The sequence below is a fragment of the Aegilops tauschii genome, chromosome 4 (genome assembly GCF_002575655.3).
Source record: "Aegilops tauschii subsp. strangulata cultivar AL8/78 chromosome 4, Aet v6.0, whole genome shotgun sequence".
Classification (NCBI taxonomy): domain Eukaryota; kingdom Viridiplantae; phylum Streptophyta; class Magnoliopsida; order Poales; family Poaceae; genus Aegilops; species Aegilops tauschii.
This window is the reverse complement of record NC_053038.3, coordinates 412,070,770-412,086,937: the sequence shown is the minus strand read 5'-3', so window position 1 is coordinate 412,086,937 and position 16,168 is coordinate 412,070,770. Positions and strand designations below refer to the sequence as shown.

The following is a 16,168-nucleotide window of genomic DNA, read 5'->3' as shown; positions in this document are numbered from 1 at the left end:
TTGATCCCGCCTCTGCGAGGACTAAACCCCTTATCTACTAGCGGGAGCTGATACACCAGGATTCTCCTCACGCCACTGGCGGCACTCCGGCGTAGGTTACGGTTTCTTGCCGTGTGTACGCCACGACGCTATTTGGTGGCATGTTCTTCAGATCGATTTAAGGATTCAACTGCGACGACTGCGGCTCCGGGGCGCTGGTCCTTAGAGGCACGTGCATGAAGACTTCTCGGTTGTTATCGACAAGGTTAGGCCTGCTTCGGTATGGGAGCGACAACAGCAGCACGTTGGCGGCTCGTTCTAACGGTGACAATGGTCGTTCGGTGGTCCATGGACCTCGATGTAACATTTATTATGTTTGAGGTGTTTCGTACTTCCGGTGAATCTTTATAATAGATCTGATCTTTTTCGCAAAAAAAAGTACCACATATCCATGATTTCATTCATACACGGATATATTGTTGAAAAATTCAAAAGAGTCTTCGTGTTGTAGATAATAAATTTGCCATGACTCTTAAAAATATTGTCATGTGAGTGGCAAAACTTTGACGTGCTCTGAAATTTCCTATGGCTCTTAATTTTTTGCTATTGTCCAGCAATGCAATGTGCCATGGCTCAGTAATTAAACTTGCTATGGTCCAGGAAAGTAATTTGCCATGGCTCCGAATTAAATTAGCCATGATATCTAAATTGACGTGTACGAGAGAACAAAATTCGTGAAACAAAATTAAACTGCCATGACACAAATTTCTAAAAGTTACAAAATTTGCCATGTTACCGTGTTTCCAGGATTTTCACATACACATATGTGTAAACTGTCATGTTTTCAGGATTTTAGATAATGGCAACCATACAAGTAAACTGTCGTGTTTTCAGGATTTTAGATAATGGCAACCATAGAAGTAAACTGTCATGTTTTCAGGATGTTAGATAATGGCAACCATACAAGTAAACTGTCGTGAAAGATTTTTTTTCTCTAAAATTTGCCGTGTGATCTATTCAAAACAATTCAAAAATTTCCATGTTGTACAGAACACACTTTCCTTCTAAAAATTGTCATGTGGTCAGTTCAAACACATTCACAACTTACCATGTTCTACACAACACACATTCACAATTTTGCCTTGTGACTATTACAAAAAAATAAAAAAATATTAGGCTGATGTATGAAACATAACAATTCAAAAATTCTCATGTTTCATAGAATGCACCTTCCCCCTAAAATCGCCGTGGGATCAGTCCATACACATTCACAACTTGTCAATTTCTACACAACACATATTCACGAAATTTGCCATGTGATGTGACTATTACAGTTTTTCTAATTTGTTGCCATCATGTATGAAACAAACTTTTTCTAAATTTGCCAGGTTTTACGCAACACATTTTCATAAATTTGCCATGTGACTATTACAAATTTTCTAATTTTTGCATATGTAACAAACTTTTTTTAATTTGGCATGTTGTACAGAACACACCATCCCCTTAGATTGCCATGTGATTAGTCCAAGCATCGTGACAACTTGCTATGTCCTATACCAGAGTCTGCCAAGGTTCATTGCTTGATTGATGAGGATAGTGGATGTAGGAATGTGGATACTGTGAGAGCTTTCTTCGCGGAGGAGGTAGCCAATGATATTCTTCAAATTCCAATAAACTTGACGGGCGGTCCGGATTTTGTGCGCTGGCCTTTCACTAGGTTCAGTGAATATACTGTCCGTTCCGCTTATAACATGGCAAGGACGAACCGATTTTTGTCTGATCGGAGTGGAAATGCTGGGGGGGGGGGGGGGCAACACTCCAGTTGGTCTTTGGAAGAGAAGTTATGGAAGAAGCTTTGGAATATTAAGGCTCCAAATAAGATGAAAGTGATGCTTTGGCGTTTTGCTCACAATTGTCTACCCTCGGGAGAGCAACTTCTTCGCCGCCAGGTGCCAACGAGGACTGACTGTTATTTCTGTGGCAGATCGGAAGGCATTGAGCATGCTTTGCTTTTTTGTGGACATGCTCGTGCTATCTGGGAGGAGATTAAGGATGTTTTTGGGATCAAGCTATATCGTTCATCCTTTACATCTCCAAAGCAATGGCTTTTCAATTTCCTATCCTATGGTTCTGATCGAGATGTCTCTATTCTGACTGTCACTCTTTGGCACATTTGGGAGGCTCGGAATTCTACTCGTAATGAACCTGTTGCACCTCTCCCGAAGCATACGGCTGCGAGGGCGCGTGCTTACTTGATTTGATCTTCCAGCATCTGTTCAAAACTCACCATGCGGATGTGAGACCCCTGCTTCTAGCTCTTATTGGTCTCCGCCACCTCATGGTTCTTTGTTGGTGTCTTCAGACGCAGTTGTTTCTTTGGACCGGGCCTCGTCAGCAATAGGCGTGGTGATTCAAGACCATTCGGGCCAGTGTGTTGCCACTGCTTCAGAACCCTTGCCGGGTGTTTCATCCCCGGAAGTGGCAGAGGTGATGGCTCTTCATCGTGCAGTTTATTTGGCTCGCCAAGAGAACTATATGCATGTGATTTTCCAATCCGATTGTCTCTCGGTGGTGCAAAGGCTGCACGTGACCGCTCCATAGTGGGTTCTATAATCGTTGATATCAAGACGGCGTGTGGGGCTCTGTCTTCTGTGACTTTCAAGCATGTTCGTCGGCAATGCAATGTTTTAGCTCATGTTTTAGCTAGATCTAGTTTGAACTCTGTGAGTCTTTGTATTTTCCATTCTGCTCCGGATTGTATCCGGGAGACTCTATGTAACTTCGTTGCTTGATCAATAAAGACCAACGTTCTCTCAAAAAAACTTGCTATGTCCTAAACAACACATTTTCATAAATTTGCCATGTGACTGTTACATTTTTCTAATTTTTGCCATGATGTATGACACAAAGTTTTCTACATTTGTCATGTTATACAGAACACACTTCCACCTAAAAATTGGCATGTGATCGGTCTAAAATATTCTTCACAACCTTGCCATGTGACTTATTACAATCTTCCTAATTTTTCCATGACAATAAGAGACCAAAAAATTTTAAAAAAAAAATTGCCATGTGATCACTACAAATTTTTTTCAAAATTTTCCATATTCCAGATAACGAATCTTCATAAATTTTGCCATGTTACAACTACATTTTTTCTTGAACATTGCTATGTTGTAGTAAACAAAACCTTTTCTACATTTGTCATGTGACCAGTACAAACATTTGCCAAGTGAGACTTTTTTGCGAAAAGGATCAGATCTATTGCAAAAGTTCACCGAAAGTACAAAGCATCTCAAACATAATAGAAACTACATCGAGATTCCGAGACTACCGAACAACCACTACTGCCGCCAGAACGCGCTATTGTCGCCACTCCTCTACCAGAGCCGGCTTGACCTTGTCGATGACAGCCGGAAAGTCTTCTGCACGCGCCCCTAAGGATCATCGGCCTGGAGCTGCAGTCGTCGCCATTGAACCCATGGATAGATCTGAAGCACCGGACACCAAATCTCGCCCCAAGGAGACGACATGAATATACGTCAGAGCTCCGCCCACTATGTCCGGACGGACGAACTCAAGGAGGATTCGAGACTGGAACACGAACTTGAAGAAAAAGCGCTGCCATCCGCCCGAGCGCTCCACTTGCAAGGACTAAAAAAAACCTAATCTAAACTACTAACCGATGCGAAGGCATCGGGATTCCCCTCCCTGCCACCGGCCGTCGGAGCAACTGGCAAAGGGGAGGCGAATCCACGGACTCACCAGTGGAGTCTGGAGGGAAGAGTTTGCCCTACCCACCTAGGGTTAGGTGAGGAGAACTTGACAACCTATATAATAGAGTTTAAAACTAGTCATAGTAAAGTGTTAACCCCCTATGCAAAAAAATTTGCCAAGCTAAGTTAAAATGGAGCTACAATGGACTATCATGTATGGTAACTATGTTGGTAATTTGGCGTATGTATGCAACATTATTATTGCTACGTAACCCAATCAAATACACAATAGATCTACTCCAAAGTTGCCAACTAAACTTGGCCATCAAAGGGGAAATAGATGAAAACAAGGCTTTGAAACCACAAGTTCCCAGCATTAAGAAGTCACAAAATTTTGCCATGGTAATACCTACTCCATCCGATCCAAATTAATTGATGCAGCTTTAGTATAACTTTAGTGTACTAATAATGTGTCATTTAATCTGGATGGAGGGGGTATATGAAGAAGGAAAATTGCTGTCATGAATACACAAAGGTTGCCATGATGACTACACAATGATGAACATGGCAGATCTTCCTTGTCCCCTCTGTTGCAATCAGCAGGAGGCAACACCTATATGAACAAGGGAAACTACCGTCATGAATACACAATGATTGCCGTGATGAATACACAAACAATGATGAACATGGCAAATGTTCATCATCCCCTCTGTTACAATCAGTAGGGATCCCCTCTGTCGTAATCAGTAGGACGACAATCCTATGGGATTCATCAACACATGACCACACCCTGCTTTCTCCTTTGATCAAAATCAAGCACAAACCATTGCTAAGACATAGGTCAATTCTTTTGGACGGTTTAAAAAGTAAGCTGCCTCTTCCTAACTTCAAAAATAATCAGCCTCAAAATTTGTTAAGACTTAAATTAGTTATTCTATAACTAGTTTAGAAGTCTTAATAAATAAAAAGACGAATTATGAATTTTTTTGACAAAGAGACGGCTTATTTTTTTAAGCTGCCAAAAGAACTAGTCAATCCCACACTAACCAATACCTGCGATGATCCCCCATAACTCCAGCACGAAATGAACTTAAAAAAGAAAAAGAGGAACTTCCCCAAGGTCGCTGCCACGGCTCAGCCCCCGTGCGGCGGCGGGTCAGTTCCTCCGTACCAGCTAACGTCAGATGGTTAACATCGCCGTTTCAACAAGGACACCAAAACACTTGAAAGTTAATGTCATCATGGATATACCATCTTCTTGTTACAGCTGATACAGTACTGTTCATTTATTCCAGGACCCAAACGCTACAGTACACCATTTCAGTTCGATGAGACCAGCTAAGTACTAGCTAGCAGCCTTCTCCATGTTCCTATGACACAAGGTTATTCACATGGCGACTGCTGGCCTTACCCCATCTTTGCAGCGCCTGTTAAACGAACACTATGTCATACATACAGGTGCACATGAATACTCACAACATGTTCTTGACATATCCATGGTGGACACTACAACTTTACAACACCCACCGAGAGGAAGGTTGTCTATGGACGCCACCAAGTCCATGTATACAGTGGAGATCTCATCAAGGATTCTCCGACTTGATTTCTTCTGAATTCAGCGGAACATGAGTTATGATCAATTCCCCCTCAGAATAACCATTCATTAGAAGCTTTCCAATCTTCATCCTCCAATCTGTGCTGTACTTCTCGTTCCACCTGTCATGAACCACCCGATCCCGGTAGTTCAGCAACGTCCCAAGCCCAGTGTTTGGTATCCAACCATATTCTTGCAAAACCTTCGCCTCACCTTCTGATAAATCTTCACCAATCTGGACAAAAAGATAATTAGATTACACCAATGGAAGCAGAACGAACATCATAAACATAAGATTTGCTGGAACTGGACACACAGTTAACAACTCATGGGTGATGGCGACCTTAAATTTGCTTTCATGGGTTGAAGATATACATAAGCATTTGTACACACACTGTCAGCGACCAGTTTTGCTGCACAAGACGGTGAAAGAAACAGGGAGCAAAAAAGCTTACCAATAGTGGCCTGTTTTCAATAAGAGCGGTCCTGCCACAGCTACTAAGCTTCATAGCAGTAACCATCCTTCGGATCTGCCATTCTATTGGCACTGACTGCAGAATTTCAAAGAAATAGGTTGCATAACCATATTCAGGACGCTCAAGAACTAGCCTGTGTAACAAAATTACAAAGCAGTTGCATAACCATACACTTAAGTCACCATGTTGACTAGCATACAAGGTAAGAAAACTCACCTATTATGGCTTTTAAATACAAAAATGAAGGATTGCAAATCCCTGCACCATCCCCACTCCACAGGACAATCACGGAACTGAAGATAGCGTGACTACAAGAGATAGCGCTGTATCAAGCTAAAAAAGCTTGTATCAACTGGAAAATGCACAGATTATCCAGGGAGATGGATTCATACCTGCTCAATGAGAGAAATTAAGCAAGCTAAGCAGTAAATAGCCTTTCCCCCCTTCCCATGCTTGGCTACGGACTTCAACAAGGATGTTCTTTGTGGAAACAACTGCACATTGACGAGCAGCAGTGTCATAATTACATTAAAAATTTACCAATACCAATGCACAGCAAATACTTTTCATACATTAGATCATACCAAGATACAACTGCAGCAGCAACGAATGCATATACAAGAGCTGTATCCGTTTACTAATTTACCAATTACATAAATTAACTCGTGGAAGCATCTACCTCAATGAAGAGTACACGATGGTAAATGCGGAACTATTCAAAACAGTATATTCAAGAGATCACTTGTCCATTTGTGGAATTCTACAGTACATTTATGTTTTCAGATCTCCAAAACTTGTTTGGGACTGAAAGGCTTTGTTGTTGTATTTATGTTTTCAGATCAATATGTCCGTACAGTGCCAGCGGTATAGACTTCTTTCTCAAACTGCTTTATGTTTAGGGTCCCACTCCCTATAAGCTGAAGAATTTCAGATGGGCACCTGGCAGCTCCTCAATGTTCTGTACTTCTGGTATTTGCGAATGACAGCATTTGCTAACAGGAAGCTTCAACATCAATGTATGCTGGATATAATTAATATGATTTCCATTTTTTCAGAGACTGAGTTTTTAAACTCAGAGAACAATTAATTCAAGATAAGAAAATTAACCTTTTTACAAAAGAAATAGCATGCAACAATTCTTTTTCTGGATTTGTTCACAGGCCATTTATTAGAAAACCACATGATCTTCTGTAAGGTAAGGTGAGTAGGTATTGCAGCAGTCAATCGTAAGTATAGCAATTTGGCTTTTGCTACCGCCCCTCAGCAAAGTGACTTTGCAGTTCAAAAAGCGCCCTCCTTTTGCTAAATTATGTATCATAAGTAAAAATATTTTATATACTATGTTTTACTGAAGTGCTGTTTTCTTTTCAAGAAAAGAAGCATCAGTTCGTGTTATACTAAGTAGCACTCTAGAACAGCTTACTTTTGTAATCACATTTTCAAGGTCTTGAAAGTCACTTTCTGTGCAATCTGGAAGCATTTCATCGTCTTCTACAACGTCATAAAGTTTAATCTCTTTGACCACTATTCCTTTGTCCAGAAGAATCTACAGGCAGGAAAGGACACACAAAGAATCACAAAGCTGACATTATTGCTTTTAGATAGAATTATGTATGTAGCGGGAAGGTACCTGTAGAAGTCCTGGAGCATCTTCTTCAAGAGCTGTTTCAATCGAATCCCTGCACACATAGTTTCTGTAAGCATAATTTCAAAGATAGCATTAACGTACAAACAAATAGACCATGCAGTCCAAACAATTAGACCATGTAACATACGTCGCAGTTTTCTTCTTCCTCTTTTGCCTAGAAGGGTAAGGAATACCCTCATCATTTTTGTAACCATCTTCTTCAAGCACCTTTTCACTTGAATCCCTGTGAATGTCATTTTTTATAAGCATAAATATGAAACTGTGTGAACATTAAAAAAAGTACTCATACTGCGTACATTGCAATTTACCTCTTTTTCCTTTGTCGAGAACAAGGTGCAAGGCCCCCATTGCAGTTCAGAGTTCTGGTGTGAAGTTTTTTCACAATAGGCTCCATACTACTGATAAAGCTGTTCTCACATAAGCCAGGCAACTCATACCCACTTAGTTCACTTTTTACTCCTAAAGATGGTAGTGAGTCTTCAGCATCTTTTGGCACACATTCCAGAATAGAACCAGAGACCTTCAGGCCATCGTTGTTTGAGTGGTGAAATTTCACAGGAGAATCAGAAGGATAAATCGCATAACCGTCCAATGCAGGCTCCGTTTTTACATCAACCAAATAGGTCCCAGAATTTCTCGGTGCCAGCTGAACGTTTTCATCTCCACAAGCCGGTGTTTGACTTAATAAGAGCTCAGCACTAGAATTAAAAGCCTTGTCATTTACTGGACCTTCAGTATCTTCAACTGGAATTTCCTTGCCATTCACAGAACATTCCCTGTAGGCTGTTCCTTCATGATTTCTGTAACCAACATTGCAAAACAGAAAATTAATCAACGTAACAGGGATAAAGACATAGACAGCTAAAAAAGATCCATACATTTCGTCAATCTCACTTTTGGGAACTGGCCCACTTGTTTCAGCATCCATTTGCATGGATGAATTTCCCATATCATTCAAAGCACACTTTTCAGCAGATGCCCTAGCAGAGCAAGAACGCATGTCTGCTAGAAGGATTCGGTAGCGGTCTTGCAGAGACATGTGATCCAGCTCAGTTTCAGCCTGATCATTAATTTGGTTTTCATGATTAACATCTGCGGTATCCAAAACATGTTTGAGGGAACATGGTTTGTCCTGATCAGGATACATCTCAACCAGCATCTGTTCCTGATTGTTTCCATTGCCTGGAAAGGAAATCACTGTCACAATCTTTGGCACGGAAAGTACATTTAAAATAAGAAAACTACAAATGAAGATCAAAACCTTCAACAAAATTACTTTCAGTAGCCATATTAACAGAAAGTTTTTCCAATTGTGTGTCCTCTTTTTCTTCTCTTGAATCATCATCAGTCACAGAATTATCCTGCACATATACCCCATAAGAATTAACCATCTATTTACAAATGACAACCTACAAAACCAAGCATTGTAAGCTTTAGAAAGTAGGAAGCCTGATGATTTCTAAAAGTTAACAAGAAATGGTAATAAATACATAAGAGTTGCTCTTACCACAGTCAGATAAACTACAACGAATTTTTTAAGGGTAATAATGAAACTTTAACTACACTGAAAAATTAAGACACAAGGCATTAAACATGACAAAAGGAATGCAGAACAGGAAATAATAACTAGTGCAACGACAATCAAATTGATGCCAAAACAAAATATAGGAGAAAGAGCAGGTATTGATACAAAAAGCTCCAAAGTCCAAATACAATATCATTACTTCTCTAAGTAGTGCTGGAGCAACATTACTTTGAAAAGTTCATCTTTCAATTTCAAGTAGGATAATAAGGTTCAAATAAAGTAAACATAAAACAACAAGAGAACATTTCAAAAGAACCAGACAATGGCCAAAGGGTCAAAATTATGTCATTCTGTATAAAAAACAAAAAAATCTGCAATATGGCCCGAAAATGAAGCCTAACAGGCAGTTTAGTGAGAACAGGTTATCAGTGAACAAATATAACATAAAGATCTATCCCGCCCTAGCTGGCTAAGCCAGGGATAGAATGGGAAGATATACCTTGTGGTCTTTCATCAAAAAAGAATGATATAAGTTTTTAGCTTCTAAGAAAAAGAATGAGGAGATATGTCGTGTTTATCTCTATATAGGCGAAAGTATCTTCGCAACAACGTTTACATGATAATAATAAAAAGCTAGACAATAATATCAAAAGTAACAACTTATCGGCATAACATTACCCTGCATGGAGAATTGTCGGGATAATAAATAGCATGTATTATAGTTACCTGATTCGCGGTTCATTCGGTTCACAATTCGAATTCGCTACATCCTATGAATCAGGTTCGATGGGGGGCATGGTTTTTGAGTCGCTGTATAGTCGCTGACTAATCGCCAAGTCGTTTTCTAGAAATCAGGGCGACTCGCGACTATACAGCGACTTATGGCGACTATACAGCGACTTGGGTCGACTAATCGCCGAGCCGCAGGGCTGGCGGCGATTTGACTAGTCGCGACTCAAAAAAACCATGATGGGAGGGTATATCTTTGATCCGCAAATTGGAGATCCGGTTCGCGAACTTGCTGTCTTGGATTTCGAAAAGGCTACTATAAGATCCGCATGCAAATAGCCACAGAAGATCCTAGCCCCGGTTAGCATACTTGTTATCTTGGATTCAGAAAAGGCTACTAAGATTCGCATGCAAATGGCCACAAAAGATCCTAGATCGATACTAAATGAAAAATAGAAAAGAATGTAGGTTGGCCCAGCACAAACAGGCCCACGAGGTGACGACCTGCTCCAGTAGTTCCCGATAGCCTCTAGCTTAAGCCAGCGCCACCGCCTCCATGCGATTCGGCGTATGCTGCTCGTTCTCCCTGCTAGCTCCCAACAACCGGAAGTCGCCGCTGATCTCTCCTGTAATCCCCTCCTGCTCACAATCCTGTAGATGGAGAGTAGCATGTCCTCCGCCGTGCATCCGCGGAGAGCAGGAGGGGCTGCTGTTGCATGACAACGACAGACCGGCCACCGGATCTTGGCCACTGCCAGACCACCGTCTGCTGCGCCAACCACCGGGTCTAGGCTGCCATCTAGTCCCCGCTGGCGTTTGACAATTCAGACAGCGATTTCAGATCGAACCGAGCGAATTCGAACTCCGATCTGGATCGTTCGATATAGATCGGAGTTCGAGGCCTCTCCCAGCGAATCTGGTAACTATGGTATGTATTCCTGGTATCTTTGAAAAATAACTATGCATATAATTATGATGTGAACAGTCAAATACTGAAACCCACCATTAATTGACTGTTGAGCACAATCATAAATAGCAACTCGTTTCTTCTTCTTTTTAACTACTGTGTAAATTTCATGGTGCCACTTTCACCAACTTGAAAGGGGAACTTTTCAGTTTCCAGTGCGTGATGATACTGTGTAACCAAAATACTAGATGAAAATGGTGTAGATAATAATGGTCACCCCCTCACGAGAAAATTTAACTGTGATGTACCAATGGAAGTAAGAACAAATAATACCTGTGCAGATTGAAGAGAAGCTTTTGCAGCGCATTCACAATGACCTTTCTGCGACTTGTAGAATACCTTTGAAAGCACTAGTTCGCCCTCATTCTCCATTATGTTTTTGATATAATATCGATGTAGTTCCCAATCAGTTCTCCGAGGGCTGTTCTTGAAGGCGTATAGGGCAAATGTTTCCTTGCAACCTCGTAGACCCCCATCCAAGATAATAGATCTAGAGGGGGCACTTTTTTGCCAGCTGATATCTTTGTCATTCTCATTGTTGTCTAAGTTTACTTTTTTGTGAAAGAAGTACAATGCATGTCCATCTTGCCTCATACCTGTAGGATTGCAGCCAAATGTACAATTGCTAGTTAGTGACAAAACAAGCAAAACAAGAGATGTAAATACATCAGAGTGGATTTTTGGGACATGGCGGCAAGCGAGGATGATATCAAGTCTGTCTCCCAGTGCATGCAGATTCCTACTTAATATAGCTGCTTAGTGAATACGACGCGGAGCCGATTGTTATGCAAATAAGTAATACCTGGGCAAACAGCGCAATACGTACATCGACGGTCTGCATTAACTGGAATCCAAATAAAGATCGATGGCAGATAGTAATCCCTCTACCAATCCTATACAAATTTTCTGGCTGGATTGCATCTCTCTCTACCAATCCAAACCGTCAATGCAGACCGTCAATACAAATTTTCTGGATTAACTGGTTTGAGTACACGCTTACCATTAATGGACACATCAACGGTCTGCATTAACTGGATTGCATCTCTCTCTAACAATCCTGCACAAATTTTCTGGAATTTCTAGCAGGAGAGAAGATGGACAGATGGTAATCCATCTGGATCGTGGAGTTGCGCTCAGTTCCAGGATTTAGTTGTTTTCAGTGCTGATACTACTCGATTAGACACTGTGGTTGAGGTGACAGAGGAGGATTCGTCGGAGGGTGGTCTATACAAAGCACCTTGACACTGGCGACTGAGCAGCAACATGTACGATTTGCATTGATAGTGCATGCACTGACAATATTTAGTATGCGCAACGTCGATGGGGTCTTTGTTACGTCCGGCTAACGAGAGTAATAAGTGAGAGAGGAAATAATGGGGTACAAAAAGTTCTATGTACTAATTAATAGTTGTCCAGACGGTTGGTACATAAATTCTGTCTCTGGCAGTGTGTGCATAATTAAAACTAATAACCCACTATGTATAATTAAAGCTAATAACACGCTATGGATTGATGCTGATTAAGAAGAAATAAACTACATAGAGGAGGGAGATATAATCTATTGTCTTTTACATAGTTATCCTCTTAATAGATCGATGGATTCTTGATTAGGCCATTAGGGTAGTAGCCGTCTTCAGTGGAGATGGATGAGGACCATGCAAATGACTAAGAGGTTGAACCAACTGGGAGAGAAATATAGTGTAGCAGGATTTCAGAGAGATCAGAGCTGGAATTTAGGAACTGGGAGCGTTGTTTAGTCATTGCTTGGTCAAAAGATTACATGGCCAGACCTTAGGCCATCACTGTGCTCTACTGATTCATCAGAGGCACTAATCTGCTGGCATGCTTTTGCTGCGAGGAGAGCAATGAAGGCGGTCCTGTTCAGCATTGTCCCTATTCGATGTTAATACATACCGTAAACATGAAATGCCCGACAAAATTGACATATCCCGCTAACAACAATCAAATGATCCTACACAACATTGTACACACATTATGATTGGATCTCAGATACCATGGAGGAGCCGGTGAACTATTGTGCATATGCATACAGCAGCACATGAGCACGAGGGTAAACAAGAGGAGGAAGAAGGGGAGGGGAGAAGAATGACTGAATGAGAGAGGGGGAGCTGCGAGGTGGAGGTAATAAATCCCTGGTGCATAAACCTGTTGAACAGCTGCTAAGCTTAAATGAGAGTGTGTCGCCAGTGGGTAAATGAGGTGGGTCTGTGTCATTACTGCGATGTGGAATACAACCTTAATACACCATCGTTCCATTTCTCTCTGAGTTTATACGTGAATCGTTGTATGAATAAAGCATGAACCTTAGAGGATTGAACGGTGAAGATATGGACATTGCCTGGCACCATGTCTCAAGGTGCATTTTCGGTAAATACATCCCATAAAGAGTAAACATACCTGGCATATCTCGAGGATGGGTACAGCCAAATCTTGCACCTTCATCACCAGATTTAATAAATTCACTGATGAATGGATGACGATGAGCCAGGCCATTCCCCATTTCTGCAGCCAGATGCCATAGAAGATCACTGTCGCTAGGATTAAATTCGACACCCCTTGGTAACCCTGGCCAACTCTGCAATATGACAAGCACGATTCAAAAGTCAATAAGTAATTTAACATGTTGCTAAGCAGCTCCACTACCATTGCTTCGTAGGAAAGGGCTTGGCACATTTAAAGGTTACAAGAGCAGATCATTGAATGGCTCGACTTGGTAATGAATAGTATGGTACCAATTTCAGCAAGTGCGCACGTAGAACAAAGTTCTCTTCATTATCAGGTGATAAAAGAAGGTTCATAGGCATAGTAAAAGCAATTGCATGGAAATGGGTTGCTAGATAAGCAGGGCATGACAATGTGGGTGCAGTATCAGGATACATGACATATTTGCTCCCTCCCTACTTCAAAAAAAAGATACTCCATCTTAAGTGTTTGTAACAGTAAAGGTCGTGCCCTGACAGGCATGGATTATAAGACGGATGGAGTAATCTTTATGGCTAAAAATGTGGACGGAATTAGGTCCACAGATGATGCAGGGTTGCCAAAATTGGGGAAATCCCGTGCTGACCACAATTATCCACTTGCCAAACTTCAAAACAAAATTTCCTTTCGAGATAAGCGAATTCATGGGCACTGCCACATCCACGAAAGAAAGGCTTAACAAGAAATGTGGTTCTAAAGCCTAAACCCATCCCCGAGACCCAGGAAGATGGAATCTGCAAAGTTTGCAACTTCCAATAACCACGCATATAAGACGTTGAAGAACCGCACCTGCTGGGCCGCTCCACCGGTGCCCTCCGGGGCGGGGGTAGCCTCGCACCTGCAAACCAGACAGGGATCACGACACGAAAAATCTCGCACGGCAGAAGGGCAAGAACAAGGCGCGCACGTACCTGCGAGGCGCCGGAGGCGAGGGTTCCACCCGCGGCGCCGGTGGAGGCCGAAGAGGGCGGCCACGGCGCGGGGCCGGGGGGAGGTGGTCGGAGTCGGAGTCGGAGTCGGAGTCGGGGCCGAGGAGGGGAGGAAGGGAGTCGATGTCGAAGGCCATTGTCGGATTAGGGTTAGAGCGGGAGAAAGGAGGGAGATTTAGGCGAGGAGAACTGTGATACTGCGGGTAGATCGACTTTTTGGCGATAGGATCGTGGAGGGCTCACTCAACTCAATCCCACCCAACAAGCCCAAAGTTGGGCTAGTCAGGCAGGCCTCTGATGAAATTTAGGGTTTTGGTTTTGTCCATTTTGGCCCGTGATCAGATTACACGTGGGCTGTTATCGGTTTTCATGTACTCCCTCCATCCCCGATCGTCATAAACAAAATGTACTTTGTCTAAAAAAAAAATGTACTCCCTATCTTGTTTTGTTGTAAAACGAAGATTTGCAGCTTAAAAAACAAAACAAAAAACTACAGAAGGTTCAGATGAAGAGAGGCCTGAAACAAGGCAAAAATTATTCAGTGGGTTTTGCTGGAAGTATTTTAGGGTACGTTTGGATCTATGAAGAGAGCACATATATCCCATGGGTGCGCCCATGCATGCATGATACGCACACGCAGCAACTCCCACCGGAAGTTCAAGGGTACCGTGTTTGGATGTATGGCAAAGATTAGACTTGCCATGCAAAGTTTGTCGTTTGGTATTGTTGGAAAATATGAAAAATCCTAGCTTTTAGTGGTGATTTTGTTGGTCACTACTACAAGGAAAGTCTTACCAACTCCCCGCAAAAACGAAGGCTTACCGATGGAGGCAAGCCAAAGTGGCTCTCTCAGGTGGGCAAGCATGAAGAAATTATGCGGTTTCACCATGCAAACTACTCGCTAATGAACCCGCTATCCAAGGAAGGTGTATAGTTGTTTACGTGTATTTCTAGTTTTTTTCCTATTTTAAAATATCACAACCAACTGAGTAGAATGGGCTCCGTTGTCTTACAACCAAACAATGAATCATGCTCTAGTGGGCTACAACTCAACCTAGTTGGATGAGCTTAGCCTAGCAAAGTTAGGATAGGTACAAATCCAAATGTTCCCTTAGACTCCATGTCTTTAGTTAGCGAGTCAAAGAATGAGTTTTCTTGTTCCCTTATCCTCTTCTTTCTCCTCGGCAACAGCACTCCCTTTGTATTAATCATTGTTTAAATGTCAAACGTTTATTGGGCATGCTAGGGAGATTAAAATGGAGTTTAGCAGTAGGGCTTGCCAAAAAAACTCAAGGGGAGGGGGTCTCGGACGCTTTGCAACTGCCTGCAATAGTTGAAATTAATCATTAATGGTTCATGCAATTGTCCATGTTGTTCCCTGGCCACGTAGTTTGTGATCCTCTCACCTAACGGTACCGCACCGAGGGGGTTAATCCAGTTACTCCATGGCTAATGGCGTCCACTTTTCATGGTTGGAAAACGAAAATTAATACCCAAGCATCTGGACATGTTAAACTTCTCCTCACGCCCGTGCTTCTGTCCACCATATCCTACTTGGATGCTTAGTCATAGTTTGCCACATGAATTTTGCTAAACTTATCATGCTTAGTGCCGAAATTCTTAGCCACATTTTAGCTTGCCTAAGAGAGTGCTGCCATTTTTTAAAGTTTTTAGCATACATGTGGCCAGAATCGAACTCCCATCCGACTTTGCAAAACATCCCTAATTTGAGGTGTGACAACGTATGGAATCGTTGCTAGGAATCAAACAACCCCTCAAATTCTCACTCGGGCCAGACCCTGTTGGGGAACGTAGTAATTTCAAAATTTTCCTACGCACACGCAAGACATGGTGATGCATAGCAACGAGAGGGGAGAGTGTCGTCCACGTACCCTCGTAGACCGTAAGCGGAAGCGTTATGACAACGCGGTTGATGTAGTCGTACGTCTTCACGATCCGACCGATCCAAGTACCGAACACACGACACCTCCGAGTTCAGCACACGTTCAGCTCGGTGACGTCCCACGAACTCACGATCCAGCAGAGCTTCGAGGGAGAGTTCCGTCAGCACGACGGTGTGATGACGGTGATGATGATGCTACC

The 16,168-nt window shown here is 42.2% G+C and overlaps 1 protein-coding gene across 6 annotated transcripts; it reads right to left on the bottom strand.

Annotated features, from left to right (window-relative positions):
• Window positions 1-4,918: 4,918 nt before the first annotated feature.
• LOC109738630 (uncharacterized) lies at window positions 4,919-14,336 on the bottom strand. 6 transcript variants are annotated; one of them, XR_002226848.4, is made up of 14 exons: window positions 14,048-14,336; window positions 13,926-13,974; window positions 13,053-13,230; window positions 10,908-11,230; window positions 8,675-8,774; window positions 8,292-8,595; window positions 7,722-8,213; window positions 7,541-7,636; window positions 7,396-7,444; window positions 7,189-7,311; window positions 6,158-6,259; window positions 5,982-6,073; window positions 5,745-5,840; window positions 4,919-5,524 (listed from the first exon to the last, which is right to left on the bottom strand). XR_002226848.4 is itself a non-coding variant. In XM_020297726.4 (14 exons), the coding sequence occupies exons 1-14, from the start codon at window positions 14,200-14,202 to the stop codon at window positions 5,279-5,281; spliced, it is 2,463 nt and encodes an 820-aa protein (XP_020153315.1). In that variant the 5' UTR covers window positions 14,203-14,336; the 3' UTR covers window positions 4,919-5,278. The 6 variants fall into 6 exon arrangements, 3 of the variants coding, with proteins under 3 accessions (XP_020153315.1, XP_073352957.1, XP_020153314.1); XR_012182320.1 differs by having other exon boundaries at window positions 8,690-8,774; XM_020297726.4 differs by having other exon boundaries at window positions 5,745-5,898.
• Window positions 14,337-16,168: the final 1,832 nt, after the last annotated feature.